At 43.2% G+C, this 21,345-nt stretch overlaps 1 protein-coding gene across 1 annotated transcript in view; it reads right to left on the bottom strand.

The window, feature by feature from the left end:
- tmtc2b (transmembrane O-mannosyltransferase targeting cadherins 2b) overlaps nt 1-21,345 on the bottom strand; it is a 114,230-nt gene that overhangs the window by 62,616 nt on the left and 30,269 nt on the right. Inside the window, exon 2 of the mRNA XM_074631828.1 lies at nt 1,238-1,814. Coding sequence (XP_074487929.1) covers nt 1,238-1,814 — 577 coding nt within the window. The remainder of the gene's footprint in view (nt 1-1,237; nt 1,815-21,345) is intronic.

Genomic DNA, 21,345 nt, shown 5'->3' with positions numbered 1-21,345 from the left:
TTATTGCAGCTTGTTCTTTTGAAAAACGTTTTAAATTTTCTTCTTTTTCTCTTGCAGTGTGCAATGTGAATATACAAAGAAACGTAGGCACACAAGAAGACATCCATATGTATTTATATTAGGAGTGTCAAAGGTAATGCGATAATAACATGTCAACGCAACTTCATTTTAACGCCACTAATTTCTTTAACGCATTAACACAATCGATATTTCGGAGGTTGTAGGCTCAGTTTCAAAGCTACAGTGAAGATACTGGTATCATCTGAAACTAGAAAAACCTAAGGAATCCATTAGTACCAACCATGTCATACTAGCTTGTTGCGAAGGAGGTTAAATAACGCTCCAAAGTTGTGCTAAATTTTGGCGAGGAAAAACTGTCATTGGCATTTTCAAAGGGGCCCCTTTGTCTCATATGTGTCATTGTTTTCCAATAATAAATATATACATTTATTACATACATTTACATAAAGCAAGCATATTTGCCCACTCTCATGTTGACAAGTGTATTAAATACTTGACAAATCTCCCTTTGTGAGAGAGACAAATGTGAGATTAATTTGTGATTAATCTCGATTAAATATTTTAATCTATTGATAGCCCTGATAGACACACACACATACACATATAATATATATATATTTTTTTTTTATATAACTTTCTATGGGTACAAATAAAGTAACCTGAAGCTGATATTTTGTGTATACTCATACTTTTGTTGTGGGTTGGCATGTTAGAATGAGTTTAGTCCTGAGGCTGAAAGGGTTACGATTATACAAATTTAAATTTCAGCAATAACCTCCGTCATACCGATTACTATAATACATTTTCATTACCATAATGATAAATTACATTCCTCAGATTACCCATCAATATATGCATTAATAAACATACATGGGAAAAACAGCAGTAGCGTTTGTTTCCTCTGCACAGACACAGAAAAAAAGCTTCTGTTTGCTTTCCTTTCCCCAACATGTGTTTCCTTGCATTTCATGGGAAACACAATAATGTGACCTGATCGACACAGCTGTGCATACACTCGCAAATGTTTTTCAAATTATATTGCGATGAAATGCAAACAAAAAAACACATACAGTGCACACACAGCCACACACACACCTACATATATATATCAACTTTCCAATGCTGTTTTCCAGACTCTAGCGAGTCAGGGAGCGGGTGCAGGAAACAAGATACATGTGAAAAAAGCAGCACCACGGGGTGAGAACAAACTGTTTACCTTGTAGAGGAGGGTGATGACCTGTCGCAATTTGAGCTTGTGGAAAATGCAGACGTCGTACAGCGCCGACACGGCCAGGACGGTCACCCCGAGCTCCTTCCACAGCATGCTGCACGCGGCGCAGCCCAGGCTGCCCAGGAACCAGGCCACGAGCCGCAAGGGCCCGGCGTGGCCCCGCAGCTCGCAGTGACGCATGTAGCACAGCAGGGACAGCAAGAAGAACAGGGCGGCGCCTTCGTCGGCCCGGCCCACGACGCCCGCCACCGCCTCGGTGTGGATGGGGTGAGAAGCGAAGAGCAGGCCGGCCAGCAGGCTCCAAAGGCCTCCTCCGAGCAGCAGGCGAGCCAGGGAGGTGAACAGACCCGTCACGGCCCCGTGGAGGGCCACGTTAACCAGGTGGTAACCCCAGGGCTCCAGCCCACCCACGGCGTGGTTGAGGCGGAAGGAGAGGGTGCAGAGGGGCCTGTAAGACTTGTGGCTGCCACTGTGTGTGAGTAAGGTGCCCCAGAAGTCATCGTAGAAGATATTGGTCCAGGGGGTCTCTGGAAGCAGGTCCTGATTGGTCTTGATAGCACGGCTGTAAAGAGAAAAAAAAAGGTTAGAGAAGGAAACACATGACGTCTATACTGTACATGGAAAGATCAAATCAATATTTGATACGGTACTGACGGTTTTGTCAATTCAATTAGTGTCACACTGCCTCACTGCCTGACCACTTCACCGCCCTGCCACATTCAATAAAAGTGCTCCGTCTGAACACTGTGTTTACGGTATACAGTATTTCTACTGGCAGCGCACTGCCGATTCTCTGAGGAGGATGTACGGCTATTCTTTACCAGTGTGGACTAAGCAGAAAATATAGGTTTGCTGTGAAATGGAACTTTGCATTTGCTTACAGCTTTCAGCGAGAGTGCGGTCATGTGGCATTCACAAAATCAGAGGGCGAGCTTCAAGCTCTGGGCAGCACAGCCACCGCAGCCACAGCTCTTACAGCTGTAGACTCGGGGATTAAGCGAAAGCACCACGCCCTTTAACCACAAACAAATACGGGCACGCAGTAGGGGAACGCCATGTTGGCGAAAATGCAGCTTGGAGAGAAGACAATCGACATGGCAGCTCAGAGTTTGTCTGGGGACGAACAAAACAGAGAGATATGTCCATGTTTAAATGTGTACTTCTTTTTTGGCAGGCATGTCCACTAAGTAAGGGGCCAGTTTGACCTCCCCTCTGTCAGGGATGAACCTGCGTGACCTAACCTAATGCTGCTATATCAGCCACAAGCTGTGTGTGTCAGTGGCTGAGGGGGGACGGCCAGCAGGGGCCAAAGGGAGGGGAGAAAGAGAAGGCACGTTTCTCTCTACAGGAGTCCATGAAAGTTCAATGTTTTTCCCATCTTTTCCGCCACGTTCTGATGTGTCTGACGGAGCGTCGGGCTCTCTGCTGCTTTCAGCTGGGGAGACGGCGGTGCTGATGATTGAGCCTCCGTAGAGACAAGGTGGTTGGCAACAGCAGAGCAGAGGTGTTGTAATTAAAGGCGTGATAGATGGGACATGACACGTGATAACAAGCCAAGTGCACCAGGTTGCAATGTGTCCTCGCGGCAGTCACAATTAACAAACTCAATCAGTTCAAAGAGGGATGGGTGGAGACAAGCTAGGAGGGAGCGACAGACAGCACAAGACGAGAAGGAAATTATTCTTTTTTTATCTGTGTGTAGAATAAATGTGAGGAAAAATGAATGAACCAAAAAAAGCAGTTGATCGATATATCGACTGAATGATCAACGATCTAATATCATCGATGTAAATAGAAAACATCGCTGTGAAGTGAAGATGCGCCTTTATTTGAAATTCCCATAGCACGTCTGTTTAACAATTTCTGGTCAATGCTCACCAGCATTGACCAGCAACCAGACCTCCAACAACAGGTCTATTTTTAATTCTTTTAATTAAAAAAAGAGGTTTTTTTTTTTTTAAATGTCCGGAAGAGCCCAGTAATAAAATTGTTAAATCATATTTTAGTTGCTTTTTGTGAGTTGATATAAATGAAACTGATTGTGTTAAATTGAAATATGATGTCTCATATTGATTGCAGGCCTCTGAATTAAATCAGGTCGACATCGTATCGTGGTAGACTTTGTGATTTTGGCAACTATCGTATCTTTATCCAAAGAATCAATATCATATTGTATCGTGATGAAACTGGTGATTTACACCCCTACTCAAGAGTAATGAACTGCTCCCTTAGCTGTTGTAAAGCTCTAAAGCACAACACTTTACCTTGGTAACGGACACTACTCACTACTAGAAAAGGTGAGAAGGGTGAAGCAGATGTAGCCCATCCTATGATGGATCTAAGGGAACTGAATACTACCTGGCCTCGGGATGTTGGAATAGAAATAATCAGCTGGGATATAATAGAAATGCCTTGAATGTCAGCGCACAGATGATTAGGTTTCTTTAGCTTCTCTCTAGTCAGACTGACGGAGGCTCCAGCCCTCCACCAGCCGACTTAAGGGTCGTTGTAGCCCAAACTCTCCACTTCATGACTCAGACATGCCAGTTTATTTTCTCTGGCCCATTTGTCAAGTAAGATCTTCATTCCGTCACGAGATGCTCACATAAGAGGCATTACGGTTCAATTACATCTCAAAGCCGTTTTGGAGACAAGTGCGCTCTTTTTCCACTGCACAGTGCGGTGGAGCCAGAGAGGCCAGATACATTATATATTGCCTCAAAACCACACCAGATTCTTCTGGCAGCAAGGCACAGACTAAAGAGCCAGTGCCGCTCACTCAGAAGCCCACTGCGTTTACAGCCTTTGGTTTCCTGAGTCGCCGTATATGTATATGTATATGTGTCTATACATATCGATACTGAATATTTGAAGCAGTTTCAATACTCATTTTCCACAATATCGATACACAGGTACCAGCTGCGCTTTCTGCTCTCTCTTCTCTCCAACAGTGAGTTGACACGCACACCTCTGTTCATCTTTTAATAAAAATCAAAAATTGTATCTCCTCAATGTTGTGTACATTTATTCCCGTGGTATCAAAAATGGTATAGAATATCGATATATTTCAAGTTATGGTATAGGGCTGCACAGTTAATCGAATATTAATCTCGATCACGATTTTGGCTTCCCACAATTAAATGAGCATGATTGCCTGCAATATTGACGTTTTAAAATGCGGGTTCTGCTCATAAAAAACTCCGCTGCATATCAAATCAAGCGCTTCCCAAACCAGCAGACAGCCAGCCGGTGATCGAGATGTTTAGACTTCACTTTTGTAAATAGATATTATCTATACATCAATGTGTTTATGATTAAATTGAGAGCATACAATTGTTTATCCAGCCTCTTAATGTTGTTAATTTTGCTCTCAAAGTGCACCAGATTGATGCATTTAACTTTAAAATGTAGCTAGCAAAAGGGTAGGGTGAATATTCCTGTATTTTTTCATGTTGCAGAAAAAAAAAATATTGCAATGTCAGTTTTTTCCAACATCGTGCAGCCCTAATTTGTACATTAGCAGAAATGTAGCACGGAAGTGAAAGCAGTGCTTAAATGTTGTCGCTAAATTCAATGAATGATCGTGATGAATAATCGTGATCTCAGTATTGATCAAAATAATTCTCATTTTGGCCATAATCGTGCAGCCCTAGTATTATATCGAAGTTAGAAATTCCAGTATCGTGACAACACTACCTGCTTATATGTCACAGAGGCAGATGAGCATCTCACAGGCTGACAAGCAGAGAATTGAGGAACGCAGAGAAAGAGTGGGGGGGTGTAACCTCTTAACCTGCCCTGCAACAACTCCTCAGAGCAGATGAATGGGAAATACCCACAGCTGAATTAACACATTTGCATCACAGTCCAACTAGTCACGGGCAGTCGTCCCGATCTATGGCGAATCATTAATCCACTGCAAGTCTCGATCGTCTACATCAGACCCTCTACCGGCTAAGAGGCCGGCTGGAAAGGTGGATTGAGTTTCAAGCAGCTGGCCGGGCCCATGTCTCAGCAGAGCTGGAGGCGAGGAAGACCTCTCTGTGCACTGCAAACCTTTTCCAGCCGGGAACACATTCCTCCCCCCGACCGCACGCCCGTACGCCGGCTCCCAGAGGGACGAGGGGATCGTGTGGCCACTAACAAGAGGAGCCCCCTGAAAAAACTCTTCGACCTCCCATTACTCTGTCTCGATCATCTACCTCTCGCTGCCAGCCTCAATTCTTCCACAACTTGTCTGGATCTCAATCTGTTTAGAATTATATAAGTAAAGGCTTGTTTACGTATGTAAACACAGTGTGGAATATAGCATAATGCCATTATGTAAGCTTTGTGTGCCTCTGCATTATACTGCATACAATACCACTAATTGGAATAACTGCGGCGAACCCAGAGACCCGAGAAATGTTAACAGCACTTCTTCAACTGAATATTTTTAGACAAGTGTGTTACATGACACCACCAAAACAAAGATGTGTGATCCCGCCGAACAGAGGAAACAAAGAAAACACTGAAAGTCTGGTGTTCAAATGAAAGTGTTCTCACAGCTTCACAAAAGAAGATCACTTTCACTCCAACACCACTTCAGAGAGCAAAGAGAGGACGCTGAAAATAGACCATTTCTTCTACCATGTAGTGAATGTTCCCAGTCTGTTAAAAAGCTGTAACATGTGTAAATTATAGGGCCGTGAAACGATTAAAATAGTTGATCGAGATTAATCGCATGATTGTCCATAGCTAATCGCAATTAATCACAAATTAATCTAATTTTTTATCTGTTCAAAATGTACCTTAAAGGAAGATTTGTCAAGTATTTAATACTCTTATCAACATGGGAGTAGGCAAAAATGCTTGCTTTATGCAAATGTATGTACATATTTAATACTGGAAATAAATTAATAACACAAAACAATGACAAATATTGTCCAGAAACCCTCACAGGTACTGCATTTGGCATAATAATATGCTTAAATCATTGCATAGCAAACTCAAGCCCAACAGGCAACAACAGCTTTCAGTGTGCTGATTTGCCCAAAACTGCATGGGATTATCATAAAGGGGAGACTCATGGGTACCAATAATACCCTATTTCATTCACATATCTTGAGGTCAGAGGTCAAGGGACCTCTGTCAAAATGGCCAGTTTTTCCTCGCCAAACTTAGTGCAAGTTTGGAGCGTTATTTAGCCTCCTACACGACGACAGCCCTAGTAAATGATCCTTTGTTCAGGATCAAATTATTGTTTCTTTTTCACAAAAATGACCTTGCTTGCCCACCCCAAAAAAAACTTGCTTTTATTACTCTGCTATGTAATTCCGCGTTTGCATAAATGAGCCTCTAACAAGGGACAATCGCTCAGGCTGTAGACCATATCATTATAAACCCAGAGTAAAACAATTTCCCTAAGTAGGCGTATACCCCGAAACCCTTTTCTGCTGAGCTCAAAAGCATTTCCATGAAAAATGCTCCTATACTATCTCCTTATCTCCTTATCTGAGAAATAATCACATGAGCGCTAACCTCTTTACCCCTGGAACAGTCTCACTCATAACGTGAATGCAGCAGCAGCAGGGCGGAGAAAAATGCAATGAATACAGGATCCCACGGAAAAAGGCTATCTAAAATTGAAGATTGATTGTCGTCTATGCAGTGGGCGCACACGCACGCACACACACACACACACACACACACACAGGAGATGAGACTTGATATTAGAAAGGAGATTGAAAACCAAGGACATGTCATCAGGATTTTCCCCTTTTACAACTCCTCAATGAATTTGAGATGAAGCTGCGAGTGAAATGGAGCCGTATGACCAGAATAAAAACCTCTTTAAAATCCTCCAAAGCCTGAAGGAAAAGTACATAAAAATAGGCATTCTCACCAAAGAATGCATAATGCTGGGGCATCTTTCCGTAAACGAGGGGGGGGGGGAGCATACGATTTATTTGAGACAGTCTGTGTGGCTGAAAATATCAAAGCAAACTGAAGGATATTTAACAGTGTGGGTATTTGGATATTGAAACACTGAAGAGAAAGTCAGCCCCTTTAAGATACACGGCATATGAAGATTTCCATTTGTGACAGCATATGAAAAGAAAATCAACTCTGGTGGGAGTTTGGGGAAAGTGATCGAAGGCCTGCCAACTACATGTCATCACCCGGCTTCAATATCTGAAAGAGGCACAGTGGTATTTTTAGACTGCCCACAGAGACACCGGGGGTAGCCCGCTCACTGTTTCCGGCAAGCTCTTTTGTCTAATGTTTCTTCCCATGGGCATGCTAGCAGCTCATTAATGGCATACCTCCACTGCACTTATCGTACCTAATATAGCAAATAAAAGTATTTTCCTAAGGCCCAGAGTGCGTATTCAATTGGTTTCCTTTTACTAAAATGTTGTATAACTAAGGAAATAAATTAGAAATAATGTCTTAACATAACTGTAATAGCCTATTTAACAATCACTATCAAGTCTTTTTATGAAATGAAAGATAACTAATGTTCTGTTTTTATGCCTTTAGGCTGCTGTGATTAATGCATTCAGTGGCATCAGAAAAGCAATCCAACTCTCAATGAGCTCATTTGAATACATCAATTATTAATGCAGAGGGTGATGGAGATGAAATGCACAAAGATGGGGGAAATAATTTGCCAAATGAGAGAGGGGGAAATCACTATTTTGGGGAGCATTGTTACAAATAGCTTCGTACTGTAAAGCTCGGGGATATGGATGAGTCCCGTCAGCCAGCGGCAATGGACGCCAGACAAGATAAAATGTAATCAAGCATTTACATTTTTAAGACTATAGCTCAGCTAGGGAGATGGAGCACCCGGGTCCCATTCAACATGGAGAAAAAGTCCAAGTTTGTTTTGGCTTACGTTCAGAACTCTTCGGGCTAAAATGTAATTAATAACTCCGGTATCACAGTGTCACTGGATGTTTTGATATTTTAGCTTGAACAAGAGGGCAGCACAGGGAATGAAAGATGAGGAAAGCTGGAGAGGACAAACACAGAATGTGGATGTGGGGTAGCTCACTGTAGCCAACACACCGCTACTGAGGCCGCCGTAAAATCCCTATTGTCAAGAATGAATGGCTGCTTTCTTCCTTGTGACATGTGTGATTAGTAAGCCGCTTAATAAAAGAAAACGGCCTCAGGGAAGCGTTGAAGAGCATATTTTTTTTTTACACTAGACAGATTCTTTAGTACGACAACGTTTTTGTTATTTAGATAGAGGAAATATCTCATGCGATTTCATTTCAATTCACTGACCTTCATCCTTTTTTTCCCTGTCAAACTAACCAATATTATATTGATTTACAATACCAAAAAAAAAACACAAGCTGTCCTTTTTTCCCCACCATTCCTGAGAGCAAATGAAGCGGAAGCTGTTAGACTATTATCCCCGGCTGTGGACACCTGATGCCTCCCCTCCATCATTATAATTGATGAAAGGCAGGAGAGTGAAGATGGATGACATGGTGGCGATGGACAATCAGAATAAAGGTCAGTAATTAGGGGTGGATCTAGACTGAATCTACTCTGTAGTACTCCTAATGGAACAATTCTTCCCTTCAGTATTCTCCATCATCAGTTTGTGTCATTATTACTGCATTATTTATATGCTAGAGCTGTCAAAGTTAAATCAATATTATCGCGTTTACATAAATTTGTTTTAACGCCATAAATTTCTTTAACAATTAATGCAACTTGCAATTTTTAGGTTGTAGCGGGCTCAGTTTTAAATCATATGAAACTAGAAAAACCTAAGGAATCCACTGGTACCAAGCATGACATACTAGCTTGTCGCAAAGGAGGTTCAATAACGCTCCAAACTTGCGCTAAATTATGGCAAGGGAAAACAAACATAGTCATTTTCAAAGGGGTCCCTTGAGCTCTGACCTCAAGATATGTGAATGTAAATGGGTTCTCTGGGTACCCACGAGTCTCCCCTTTACAGACATGCCCACTTTATGATAATCACATGCAGTTTGGGGCAAGTCATAGTCAAGTCAGCACACTGACACACTGACAGCTGATGTTGTCTGTTGGGCTGCAGTTTGCCATGTTATGATTTGAGCATACTTTTTACGCTAATTGGAGAAACCCCGGAGAGGGCAATGAAAAACGAGAGAAACATGGGAAAATCAGGAGGATTGGCAAATATGGGTGCAGGTTTCTTCAAGTTGCAACTTTTCCATTCAATCAAGATAAAAACACTTCCGAACAACGAAATGGATGTACAAATACAGGATCTATTGCTTCGCAGAAAGTGTTAAGTGTGTGTTTTTGTAATATTCTTTATCATATTGCAAACCAGCTTGCATATAAAATGTAAAAAAAAGGGATCCCACTAAAGGCTCACTAAAAAGGATCAAAGTGTTTTTCAGAGTGCAACATGCAACACTGTGTCCAATTCATCCAGCAGCATTAGTCTTCCCTTCAGGGAGAGTATTTGCATTGCTCCACTGGCACAGTCATACACACTCACTCCATTTCATGGCACAGTAGACAAGCAAACACTGGGACACTGAGACACTGAGTCTGGAGCGGGGCAGGCAGGCTCGTCCAGCACCGCAGTGTGTTTTAGCTCGCTGAATGCCCGTGCCTGCTGTCTAGCATCCCTGATCAGCCCTTTGTGCCGTACGGGATGGGCACAGTAGGGCACGACCTGAATGCTGATCCCCCAGAGCTAACCAGCCAGCCAGCAAACCAACCAACCAGTGAGCCACACTTCTATCCAGCCAACCAGGCTGGCAGGGCAGGAATCCTGGCGGGCCCCGCATTGAATCCTGTGGTGTGAAGTTGCCAGGGGCACGTACGAGTCCTGCTCAAACCTCTGATGTCCATCGGAGGCCTTAGGGCCACTGCCCTGTTTGATGGAGCTGTCTGGAAGTCTGTCTCTATTACTTTCTGACCAACTAGACGTCAAAACAATCTACCGAGACTTAAATGGTATTTTGTAGGCTTCAACAATGGCTGAGAAGGTTGTTGCTGCTCCCCATGTTAAAGCAAAAGCTGTTTTTTTTTACCGTCCAAACTAGGAGCGTTGTAAGCAAATCACCTAAATGTCAAAGTGTAAACTTCGTCTGATGTTTATAGTCCATTCCAGGTGTAAGAGCCAATTACAGGAGCTGCATGTGCACAGCACAGCAGGGTGATACACACTCTGATTATTGTATCTAATAAATCTGTCAGCATGTGCAGGGCCACCCCTGTAGGCCTCTCTCTCTCTCTCTCTCTCTCTCTCTCTCTCTCTCTCTCTCTCTCTCTCTCTCTCTCTCTCTCTCTCTCTCTCTCTCTCTCTCTCTCTCTCTCTCTCTCTCTCTCTCTCTCTCTCTCTCTCTCTCTCTCTCTCTCTCTCTCTCTCTCTCTCTCTCTCTCTCTCTCTCTCTCTCTCTCTCTCTCTCTCTCTCTCTCTCTCTCTCTCTCTCTCTCTCTCTCTCTCTCTCTCTCTCTCTCTCTCTCTCTCACTCTCACTCTCTCACACACACACACACACCTCTTTTCTTCTGCCCAAATCCGAAACTGTTGCTTTGAATCTGTCACTATTTCTATCTTCAACAGGCTGCCTCGTTGGGAAAGTGTGGCGGGCAGTCGCAGATAAGAACTTTCCACCAGATGGTTTTCATAAGGGTTAGGTGAAATTCACCTGGAACCCCTGCACTTCCACATATTGATGCACAAACACCTGTACACTCTCAAAGCTATTCGTCCAATATTTTTTGAGATATTTCAGTCAGGACCAAAAGTGGGGGACCAGCCGATCCACAGAGCAACATTGCCATCCCTAGAGCCACGCTAGCGTAGCCAACAACAACAACAACAGTTGATTTTCAAAAAAAAAAGAAAGAAATCTCTATTTGATCATTTCTAGAATAAAAGTTAAAGAAAAATGCTATTAAATTAGGATCTGACAACTAGATTGCTCGAAAAATAATCACTTGAGACGTAGGGGTGGGAGAAAATATTGAAAATATTGAGTATTGGGGTATTATGTTTTGTGATACTGAATCGATTCTCATTAAGATTAACTCAGTGAATACTTTATTTCATTTGCAAAGATATTCACCGTCTCAGTGTATGTACCATCTCAGAGTAGTGCTATGATGCTGGATGTTACAGTGACTGTGATAAATGAAAATACTGTTCTGATTGCATAAAAAAATATATATATATATATTTTTTTTATATATATACAGATTTTAATGCATATGGTGGTGTGTTCTTTATACTATGAGTTTTCCCAAAATTAGATTTAAAAATAGCAATATATCACAATATATTGAATCGTAACCTCTGTGTCAAGATACATATTGTATCGCCAGATTCTTGTCAATACGCAGCCCTATTGAGAAGGTTATATTACTATAACGTAACACGACATCTCTTCACAACTTTAATATTCTAATTAACTTGACTGTCTATAATTTGTTGAACTTCTTATAATGGTCACATAATGGTGACCAAATTGAAAAATTCAATTTCTCAGTGTCTCGTCGGGGCTTTTTATCCACTTTAACACTAAAGTGGAAAATTCACTTTATTAAATAAACGTCACAGCCCAAACGTCACAGCCCAACAAGAATCAAGAACGGGGTCTTTGTTCTCAGACTAGTCGTTCCTCCATGTTTCCCCTCAGGCTGACCCATGTCTAATGCTGCGGCAGTCACCCAGGCTCTGTTCGGAGGGGGCCACTCCACTGCACTCCTCCTCACAACAGGAGGGCTTTTGTCATGCTCTGACCTTCTCGGCCGTGTGGTAATAAATGTGTTTGATTTGTTCCTCCTCTCCTGTTTGGAGTGCTTCTCTTCCACATGGAGCGGGGGGATCAATGCAGGGGAGGCGACTCTTCCTGGGCTTGTGGCCACGCAGCCGTGCAAGAAGACTCATCCGGCCTGGCCCACCACTGGGCCGTTTAAGCGTTCTGATTTGGGGCTCGTAGGATGTTGACCCATGGAGAGGTTCAGTGAGACCCACGCCAGATGGAGAGGACCAGCGGAGTGGGATGGAAAAATTCCGTGCAAGCTTAAAGCTCAACAAATGAGTGAACGGATCGCCTGTCCAACATTTTGCCCATCCTTCTTCCCAAACCTTTTTGCATGGGGGGGCTTTACGAGGCACAGCAGCTCTGAAGGATGAGCCTGAATCATGGCACATCAACGCAGAGGCCTTCTCTCACTGATGTTTATTGCAATGGGGCTTAAGTGCAGGAAGAGCCTTTGAGAATGCCAGCGGAGCAGAAAGGAGAAGACATCTTTAGTGGCCCCGACCATCTTATATGTGCAACATTTGAAACAGCTGCGGCTCGTCCCCGTTTTCTCCTCACAGCTCTTCTGTTTAAAGAGGACTCCGGGAGTTTCGTCTTCCTGCGAGGCGTTCGCGATTAGTGGCTATTTTCTAAGAAGCCTCTGTGCAATCAATCAAACACAAACAAATATGAGAGGGAACCAATCAGCTAAAGGCACTAACAGCCCCTGAGAAAGTAGGCAGATGGAGACCAGGAGAAGGAGAGCGATTGATTCCTTTGCTCAGATCATACCGTCATTAGCTTTATGTAAACCTCTAATGCGGGCTTCTTGTAGCTTCTCTCTGCTCGCCACATGGCAGCAACCACAACACAGCATGAAAGCTTACTTGGGCGAATTAGGACACACGCACATACACAAAGAATCATTACATTAATGAATGGCAGCGTTCAAGGATGCAGCTCTGAGTGATCTCATTAGATACTATCACAACAGGCCAGTGTTCTCACACTGCTCTCAGCCCGGCCCTTTTTTTTTTTTAACTCTCCCATTTGGGTTTCAGTTCCAGGCCCTAATTGAAGGCACATGTAGCCGGCTCACACAGAGATCGGGAGCCCCCATCGACAGCCACGTGAGTGTGTGGAGGCTGGGGGGTCTGGTGCTCCGTTAGGTATCAGCGACGTCTTGCAATTACAGACAGACTGGACCGATGCACCTCTGATACCTGATATTGCCGCCTTGTTAACTTTTAGTCAGATAGTCAGGGCTAATGTGAGCTGGTACACAGGAGGGGGAAATCAGGCTAAGGCGTGATGCTAATCTGGTATTTATTTCAACTTCAATTGGAAACGGATAACTAGGCTTTAGGGGGTTGACACATATGTTGAAAAAAGAGATGAAAGATCATCTCTACTGTAGGCTACCACTTGGTGAGCAGTGTTTATAGAGAGAAACAATGAGGAAAGAAAAACCTTATATCAGGTCCACATCCATGACCTGAAGCCTGCTGTTAATGCAAAAGGAACATAGATATGTGCAGCGCCGCCCGCCATTGCGTGAGACAGTGTCTCGTAAACCTATAAACACGTCCAAGAGGAGCCCGGATAGACTCTTACGTGTTCTTAAATGCTTTGTCTTCCACATGGTGTCAATTAGCATTTTTGCAAAGGAGCGGATTTACGCATTTGAAATTTTACGGCCACCAAATCACACAAACCGCACCCGCCTCCGTACCCAGTGCCTGTGCTTTTAAGAGACTTTGGATTTCCTCATTTAGTTTTCCATTTAGAAAGCGTAGAATCTCTGAAATACATTAAAAAAACACGAGTACACACGGAAGTTGTTTCCATGTGTTCGAATCATCACCAAAGAGCTTTTTTTTTTTAATGCTCGCTGTCTTTGCACGCAGCTCCTCTTTTTAATTCTCTTTGCCAAATGCAAAACTGTACAACGCAACTGTCACATATACAGTATCAACACAACATGCAGATTATTTACACTGCTGTAATGAAGAACTGAACTAATCACAAAGGAAATATTACAACACCAATCTAAAAGAAAGCATGAAAAATCAGACATTTCACTGCTACAAATTCAGCGTACATGCATCTTATAATAAGTCGTTGTGCCCTGAAATGGACGAAAATGGAAAAGCACCTCTATTAACAGTAATGTTGCCTCCTGTGTCTTCATGTCTTCTCTCTATTGTATTGTCGCTCCCGTCACTGCGCCACAAAAGACTTCCCCCAGCTAATCTCTGTCTCTGAGTCAATAACATTCAGAGGCAATTTCCCTCAGTTCCCATTGTCGGGGCTAAATTGAATTCCAAACTAAGACACAACACGCACTGCAACAGTCAGCACTATTGGATTTTTCTAAAACCATTTGTTCGACACACCCAACGGTGAGCTTAGAAAATGCCGCATTGTGCAATATATATACAACACAAGGAATCAAATATTAATAACAAAATTCAGATATACTGTGTACACGTTGATGAGGCTTTGAATTGCACGTGGGATGAAGTGAACAGAATCAATTGGATAAAGTGGGCAGTGATCGATGTGTTTGGTAGAGTCTCCTCTCTCTGAGAGCAGGTATCACACAACAGCAGCAATCTATAGTGTCTCTGCCCTGAGGGCAGGCCTGATGGTTAAACAGACAGCTGCTTGTTGTCTTGTTCCTAACTAGCTGGCCGTAAATGAGCAGGGTCATGTGACTCCGCAGGGAGCGTTGCTCAGTTTCAATATTTCCCGGAGAGGCTCGTGTTGAAATTGAGAAACGGTCCCAGGTGTTGATGAAACACTGAGCACACGCTGACAGTTCAAATTAAGTCTGTATTGTGAGTAGCCAGAGGTGTGGACTCAAATCACATGACTTGGAAGAGTCATACTGGAGTCACAAATTTGATGACTTTAGATTCAACTTGACAAAATATAAAAAGACTTGAAACTCAACTTGGACTTCAACACCAGTGACTTGTGACTTCACTTGCACTTGAGTCTTTTGACTTGATAATACTTGATAACATCCCCCAAGCCCAAAGATCAAAAAGTATGACATTTAAAAAGTGTGTGCACCAATGCGATCAACTGCCCAGTACCGGAGGTAACTCCGACAGCGTCTGAGATTTGGGGTTTATTAACTTTATTGATTTGTTTGGGGAAATAACTGAACTAAACAAACTGTACAGAGATTCTTCATTTGTTTTGGAAGAGGATTTAGTTGTGGGGGAAAAAACTGAAATGAACAATCTGAATAGTGAATAAAAAAGTGGTGTTTTTTTTTGTTAAATTCCAGAATCTTTATTTTTGGTGAATATTACTGGGACTTGCATTTGATCATCTTACACTTAATTCCCCAGATCCACTTTGTTTGAACCAATCCGACAGCATCCAATCAAGTTGCAGGAGAAAACCATGAAGAACTAATGTTACATTACTGAGCGCCAGTTGGCGCCAGTTACTATGTTGTTAAAATGGCATTACATTTGGTGAAGAGCGAATTATGACTTGTTTAGGACCCATAATCAAAGTTTAGGACCTGGGACTTGAGGGCAAAGACTTGAGACTTACAAAACAAACAATGACTTAGTCCACCTCTGTGAGTAGCAAAATACTGTTTAAAAATCCTACTACTAATGTGGAAGCATGGGCAGCACACTGGCCTCAGAGGTTTTGAAGCTTGTATTTTTTTGTTTTTGATGAGGGGTTATAAAAGTTTGGCACGGCTCAGATCTGATGTTACAGAGAGTTAGTGGCAATAAAATGACGCTCAGTAAAGACAGATGATAATTTTACACGGGTCAGATAGATATTATGAAAAGAATCCAACCCAGCTCTGTAGATGGAAACTTTTCAACCCACCAATACCTCTAAAACTCTCTTGGACTTTGTATAAACTATGTGAAAGACTACAGGCAGCATGGTGAGCTGAATGAGGAAAAAGCCAAGGCTACCCAAGAGGTAGTGGTTTCCCTTTGATGTCCCCCCTCACTGTATTCCTGGTTAGCGGCGAAACAACAAAGGACCATGTGGTGCGGAGGACTTATTACTTGAGTGGACCGGCATTAACAAGTGAATGTTACGCTTCAGTCCTGCAGGTCTGTGCAGGGCGGCGTGGCAGCACCAACAAATCAATGCCATCCGTATGGTAAACCAGAGCAAACTGCTGAATGATTTCATGAGGTACATAAAAATGACATCCCTTTTAGTTTAAAATGGTTACGGTGAAACCCTAGTCCAAGAAGGATGGGGATTTCATTAAATTTACATCATTACCATCCTCCATGCCTCAATGTTAATAAAGTGTCAGGGTGGTACCATCGCTACGGGGCCTTGACAGAAGTTTTCTAAATTAGCGAGGCCTCCAGTATAATGAAAGAAAGAAGAAAGAAACCTCCCTGACGTGTGTGTCAAACATCAAAAAGCTCCACTCCACAGATAAAAAGGGAACTTAATAAGCCTCGGATATAAAGATTTATTGATGCAAAGTCAGACATGTTAGTGGACGTGGAGACAGAGGGACATATATTACGTTTTTAAGTGTAGTATCCAGACTTCTGACGCCTGTTTTTTGGCTCTTAAATTCGGTCAAGTATGATAAATATGTCTACAGGTCTGATCAAAAAAAGCCCCTTTTCTGGGATTCATGTGGTCCGCGATGGAGGTTGCCCGACCGCCGGGGGGGACTCCTGGGACTGAGGTCTGCTCTGTGTTGCTGAGTTGTCGGCCATTAAAAGCACACATGAGGTTTTAATTCACCAATAACACTTTTAACACAATTTTAGAAACTGCACGTAAACAACACTCAGGAAAAAAAGTTAATTAACTAACTCCTTAAAGCAAGAATCTCATTTCATTTCCTCTAAACAGCGAGGGAAGGAATGCTGGATTTCTATTTACATCTCGTATCCCAATGAATTTATCCACATCATCAGCTCGGCTCAATAAACTGCCCAAATCGTCAGCAAAACCTCCCGAGCAGCATGAAATCACAAACCCCTTTTCTCCTTCTTTACTTAGGCACATTCACGCTGACAGAAAGACTTGCATTCATTGCATTTCTGGAATACTTGTTGGTGGCATATTGTAGGTGGAGTGAACAAAGCTGAAGGGAGTGGACGCTGAGGGACCGGGGCCCCAGATAGGAGGACAAAGGGCCTCGGGAGAGCTCGGGCTAAGTGAAAAGGGCCCTGACAAAAGGCTGAGAAGAAGAGCGCTTTGGAGTTGGGAGGGAAGAGGAGGCAGAGCCGAGGCCTGTGCCCACGCACCGAGGCCCCAGGTCTTGGTGAGCCGCTGGAGCACGACCATGTGTGGTCCATTATCGCTCCCCGGCAAGCAGCGAACGCCACGCCTCCCTCAATGGGAAGACGGATGCCCCCTCGCTGATTGCCCCAAAACCTGGTAAGAAAAGCTCCAGGAACAAAGGCACTTGTCCCGTTGGGAGAGCGCCATTGAAAAAGGTCGCAGGAGCATGCCTGGATGGGTTTACTCTTCTTCAGGGGAGGACAATGGAGCTGACAGGTGCTGGAGGAAGACAGACAAGAGGACAGAGCGGGAGGAAGGAGACGAATGAGCGTGGAGGTGGATGAAGGGGAGACGCCGGCTTCCTGAGGAGAGCACAACGAGCATTTGTGTCCTACATCTTGAGTTGGCATGTTTATTGACGGAGCAAACAATGGAACCCCGCCGAGCAAACGTGGCGATGTTGAATTGGTAAACAGCCGTAGACCGAAAAAATGTTGTCAGCGGAACCGTCGACTGTTTGTGCTTATCTGTTTACAATGACGCCTGACACACAACCCGCCCTCGCAGTCATTTAACAAGCATGTCAATATTTGCCGCCTCACGCACTCGAGCAGAAGTACTTGTCATAACAGGAGCATAAAGCTGTGACTCATCTTTCCGTTTATTCATTTGTCTTCATCTGATCTGACTGCGAAATGCCGCAGCCCTTGGGAGCAGGAAACAGATGGAGCCATGTCCGTCATTGGATCAAAAAAAAAAAAGGAGGCAGTTCAGGCCCTTCAGCGCCTCGTCTGAAGCCTCCACAAACACGCAGCCTCCGTCTGCGTCAGCTGCTCTCTGCGCCGTTTCCAGGTCAGCCGCCAAAAGGGAGCAGGGCGCAGGGAGCAACTCTACTCAGGAAACCTTTCCTTAAGGAATTAGGGTCAGCAGCTCTGCACCGCTGACCTCCTGAGTGCTCAGGATCAGAGATCGGGGGAGAACGGAAGGAAGAACGGGAGGACACTTACGTCATTCCTTGTCCCCCTCCCTACCGCCCCCGTCTTCGGTGACCAGGTCTTTTACACAAGAGGCTTTAGAGCTGCATTATCCGCTGCTAACAGCAGATGAGAAGGGGGTTGATGCCGCCCGCCCATCAGACACCACAATCCCTGTCCTGGCTGTCCTGCAGGCCATATCTCACAACTGTCACCGCGTATCCGTCAGCGCCGAGCACGCATGGCACATAAACACGCACGCTTCAAACAGCACTCAGCAGCTTGTTACGGTCTGTGATGGATGCCTGGGAGTGGCCTGGATGCGCACGAGAAGCTCAGCAGCGCTCCTGTTTCCATGCAACAGGCCGTGTTTGAAATCAGCTCAGATAACGTTGAATGAACTGCATCACAGAGAATGCTTTTTGCTCCCGAACAGAGCGGCGTGTCTCACTGTTGTGAAATATGATAGTAAATGTTACGCAGCTGTAAAAGCAACATATTTTTTTTTAAATGCAGGCTGCTCTCATGGTAGCATTTAAGTGATAAAATGAACAAGTCAGTCTAACCGTGCGTTCACACTGTGAGTAACAAGATCAACAAGTCACCAGAGGGCCATTCGTTTCTTACAGAGTGCTGAGAGATCGGGAGAAACTCGAGATTGTGCAAGAAGCCTACTGGCTGAGAAAAAGCCACCACGGCTTTCAGGGACAACAGCCATTAACGGCCAATATATTTGCATGCTCTCTTTGTTTTAACGTAATATTCATAAGGAATAAGTTTACCATCTTTTTTGGCTTATTTTTAAATAATGCTACCTAATTATTATTGCAGATATATCAGTATTGGTGTCTATGTCGGCCGATAAGTCACAAGAAATTTGCAAAAATACCAAATTAGGTTTGAGGTAACTGAGAAACAGTGTCTACTCTGCGTATTTTGTCCACCAGAAAGCACTGACTAATTGATTTATACACTGCAAAATGTCTCTTTTGGTATGTATTTTTAAAAAACAAATCTAAGGCATCTGTATCAAAACTATTTGTTTATGGTTATGCGTTTATCTTTATTAGATTTTATAAACTAATTTATCAGTTGTGGACTCAAATATCCAGTGTCGGTTCAGGCCATAGTTCTACTGTTAAAATGGTACAATTTAATTTAGTTAGTTATTTAGTTACTTAGTTGATCAGTCGACTAATCGGTCGTTTTGGTCTAAGACTTCTTTAGTCAATTAGTTATGTTTTTTTCATGCTGAAAGACTTATTTCCAAGAAACTTATGAGCACATCTCCGGTAAACACAAGATTTAAAGTGGTGCTTTTGTGTGGAGAAATTCAGTTTTATAGATCTGTCGATCAACTTATCGATTATTCAACAAAATCATGAGTGTTAAGCGTCGACTAAGATTTTTTTTAGCCCTAAATTTAATCATATTTTGCCAATTTTAGAAAACATCAGAAAATAATATAAAAGTAATGAATAGGCCCAAATATAAGATAATATTTTTGGGAAATTACGTTTGAAAAGGTGGGGGTCATATTATATTTGAGGATTAGACATTAACATACTTGAGACTGCAGATGTTTACTCCATTTGTAGCCTTAATGTTGCTAGGCTAGCTAGTTTCTTTAAGTTGTTTAAAGTGTAAAAGATCCATTGTTGCATTTTAGTTCTGGTCCGGTTCCTGTTCACACTGACTATTTACAAACGCATCAACAGGAGTACGCATGAAGTTCTACAGACTGAAGGGTAACTCATTGATTGGACGCTTGTTATCCTGCATCATCAGGACCCATGTGGGAAATCAAGTTATGGCGACTGATGTTGAAGTTCATGCAGCAGTTTCTTTGGTGTCACAAAGAGCTCACGAAGAAATAACTGATTATAAGCATTATTAGACTGCAAATCGACCGTGATATGAATAATGACTTACAGTTAGAGAGAGGTAGAAAAGGATCGAGGCGTCTTGTACGGTAATGATTTGAGGCTTATAAGGCCTAGTGTGGGATCGCTGTCACACACTTTTTAAAGGACTTATTGAACTGACAAAGTAAGATTTCACAATCAGCATAGATTTATTAGTAGTTTAGCTTTTGAAATCATGCTAAATTCACATCATCTGCTATCATAAAATCCTGTAGTTGGTTCGTTCGCTTTCACACCACAAACAAATTGCACCAGAGTCCCCTTGAAAGTGGTCTCGGTTCGGTTGTTTGGTCCGCGTGTCTAACAGTATCTCAGGGAAATTTTCCCCAAGTCTTTGTTTCCAATTTACGCAATTAGATGTTGGAAAAGCGTCTTATGGTAAAAATGGTCTTTTATACGGGCCAGTATGATAACGCAGTATGTCCCCACATCCGTGCTGTTGGACCAGCTCCACCCTCAGAAGAGAACAACCCATCTGGCTCACATTGTGAACACACTGTGAAAACAGAGGTGGTGAGAGCTGATGAGACCATCATTAGGACATCTGGAGAGGAAATATCCCCATGACAGTTTAGTGGCTTTGTTGGTTTAACTGTGTGGTCGACCAGTTAAACGCCTCCGATGCGTGGGGCTGATTTTTCTAGAAGCAGGACAACACAAGAGACAATAGTTGGTTAACAAATAAGAGGCCTTTAAACGGGCATTGTGCAACATTGCTATATGGGTGTGACCACCCAGGTCCAGCATCTGGGATCTAGTCTGGAAATGAGTCAAACACAATCCAGCAGCGCCATGCAACACAAAGGCACATGTTCTTCCTGCGGTGCAAAAATCAAAGCTCTTCCCTCTAAGATAAATATCACACAATCTTTCATCATCAGGCCAAATGTGGAGGGGAAACAATCATTTTAGACTATGTGCAAACATGCGGGCTACTTTCCAAACGTCCAGGGAAGACTGAGAAGGAACACTAACGTGATCACTGCCAAGAAGCTTTTACTCTATCTGTTTCCAGACACTCCAGCGTGCTAACTTTTACTGCAGAAAATCCCTGGGCTTATTTCTCCCTGGACTGTTTGAATTAGCCTGGGATACGCCGTATCACACCATCGAGACAGGAACATTTAAACAAGCGAAACAGAGCCAACTATGGCGAAACCGTCCACCCGAAGACAAGGTGATAAGTTCATCCTT

Source organism: Sebastes fasciatus, chromosome 4 (genome assembly GCF_043250625.1).
Source record: "Sebastes fasciatus isolate fSebFas1 chromosome 4, fSebFas1.pri, whole genome shotgun sequence".
NCBI classification, from domain to species: Eukaryota; Metazoa; Chordata; class Actinopteri; order Perciformes; family Sebastidae; genus Sebastes; species Sebastes fasciatus.
The sequence above is the reverse complement of the archived record's forward strand: the minus strand, read 5'-3'. Positions and strand labels throughout refer to the sequence as shown.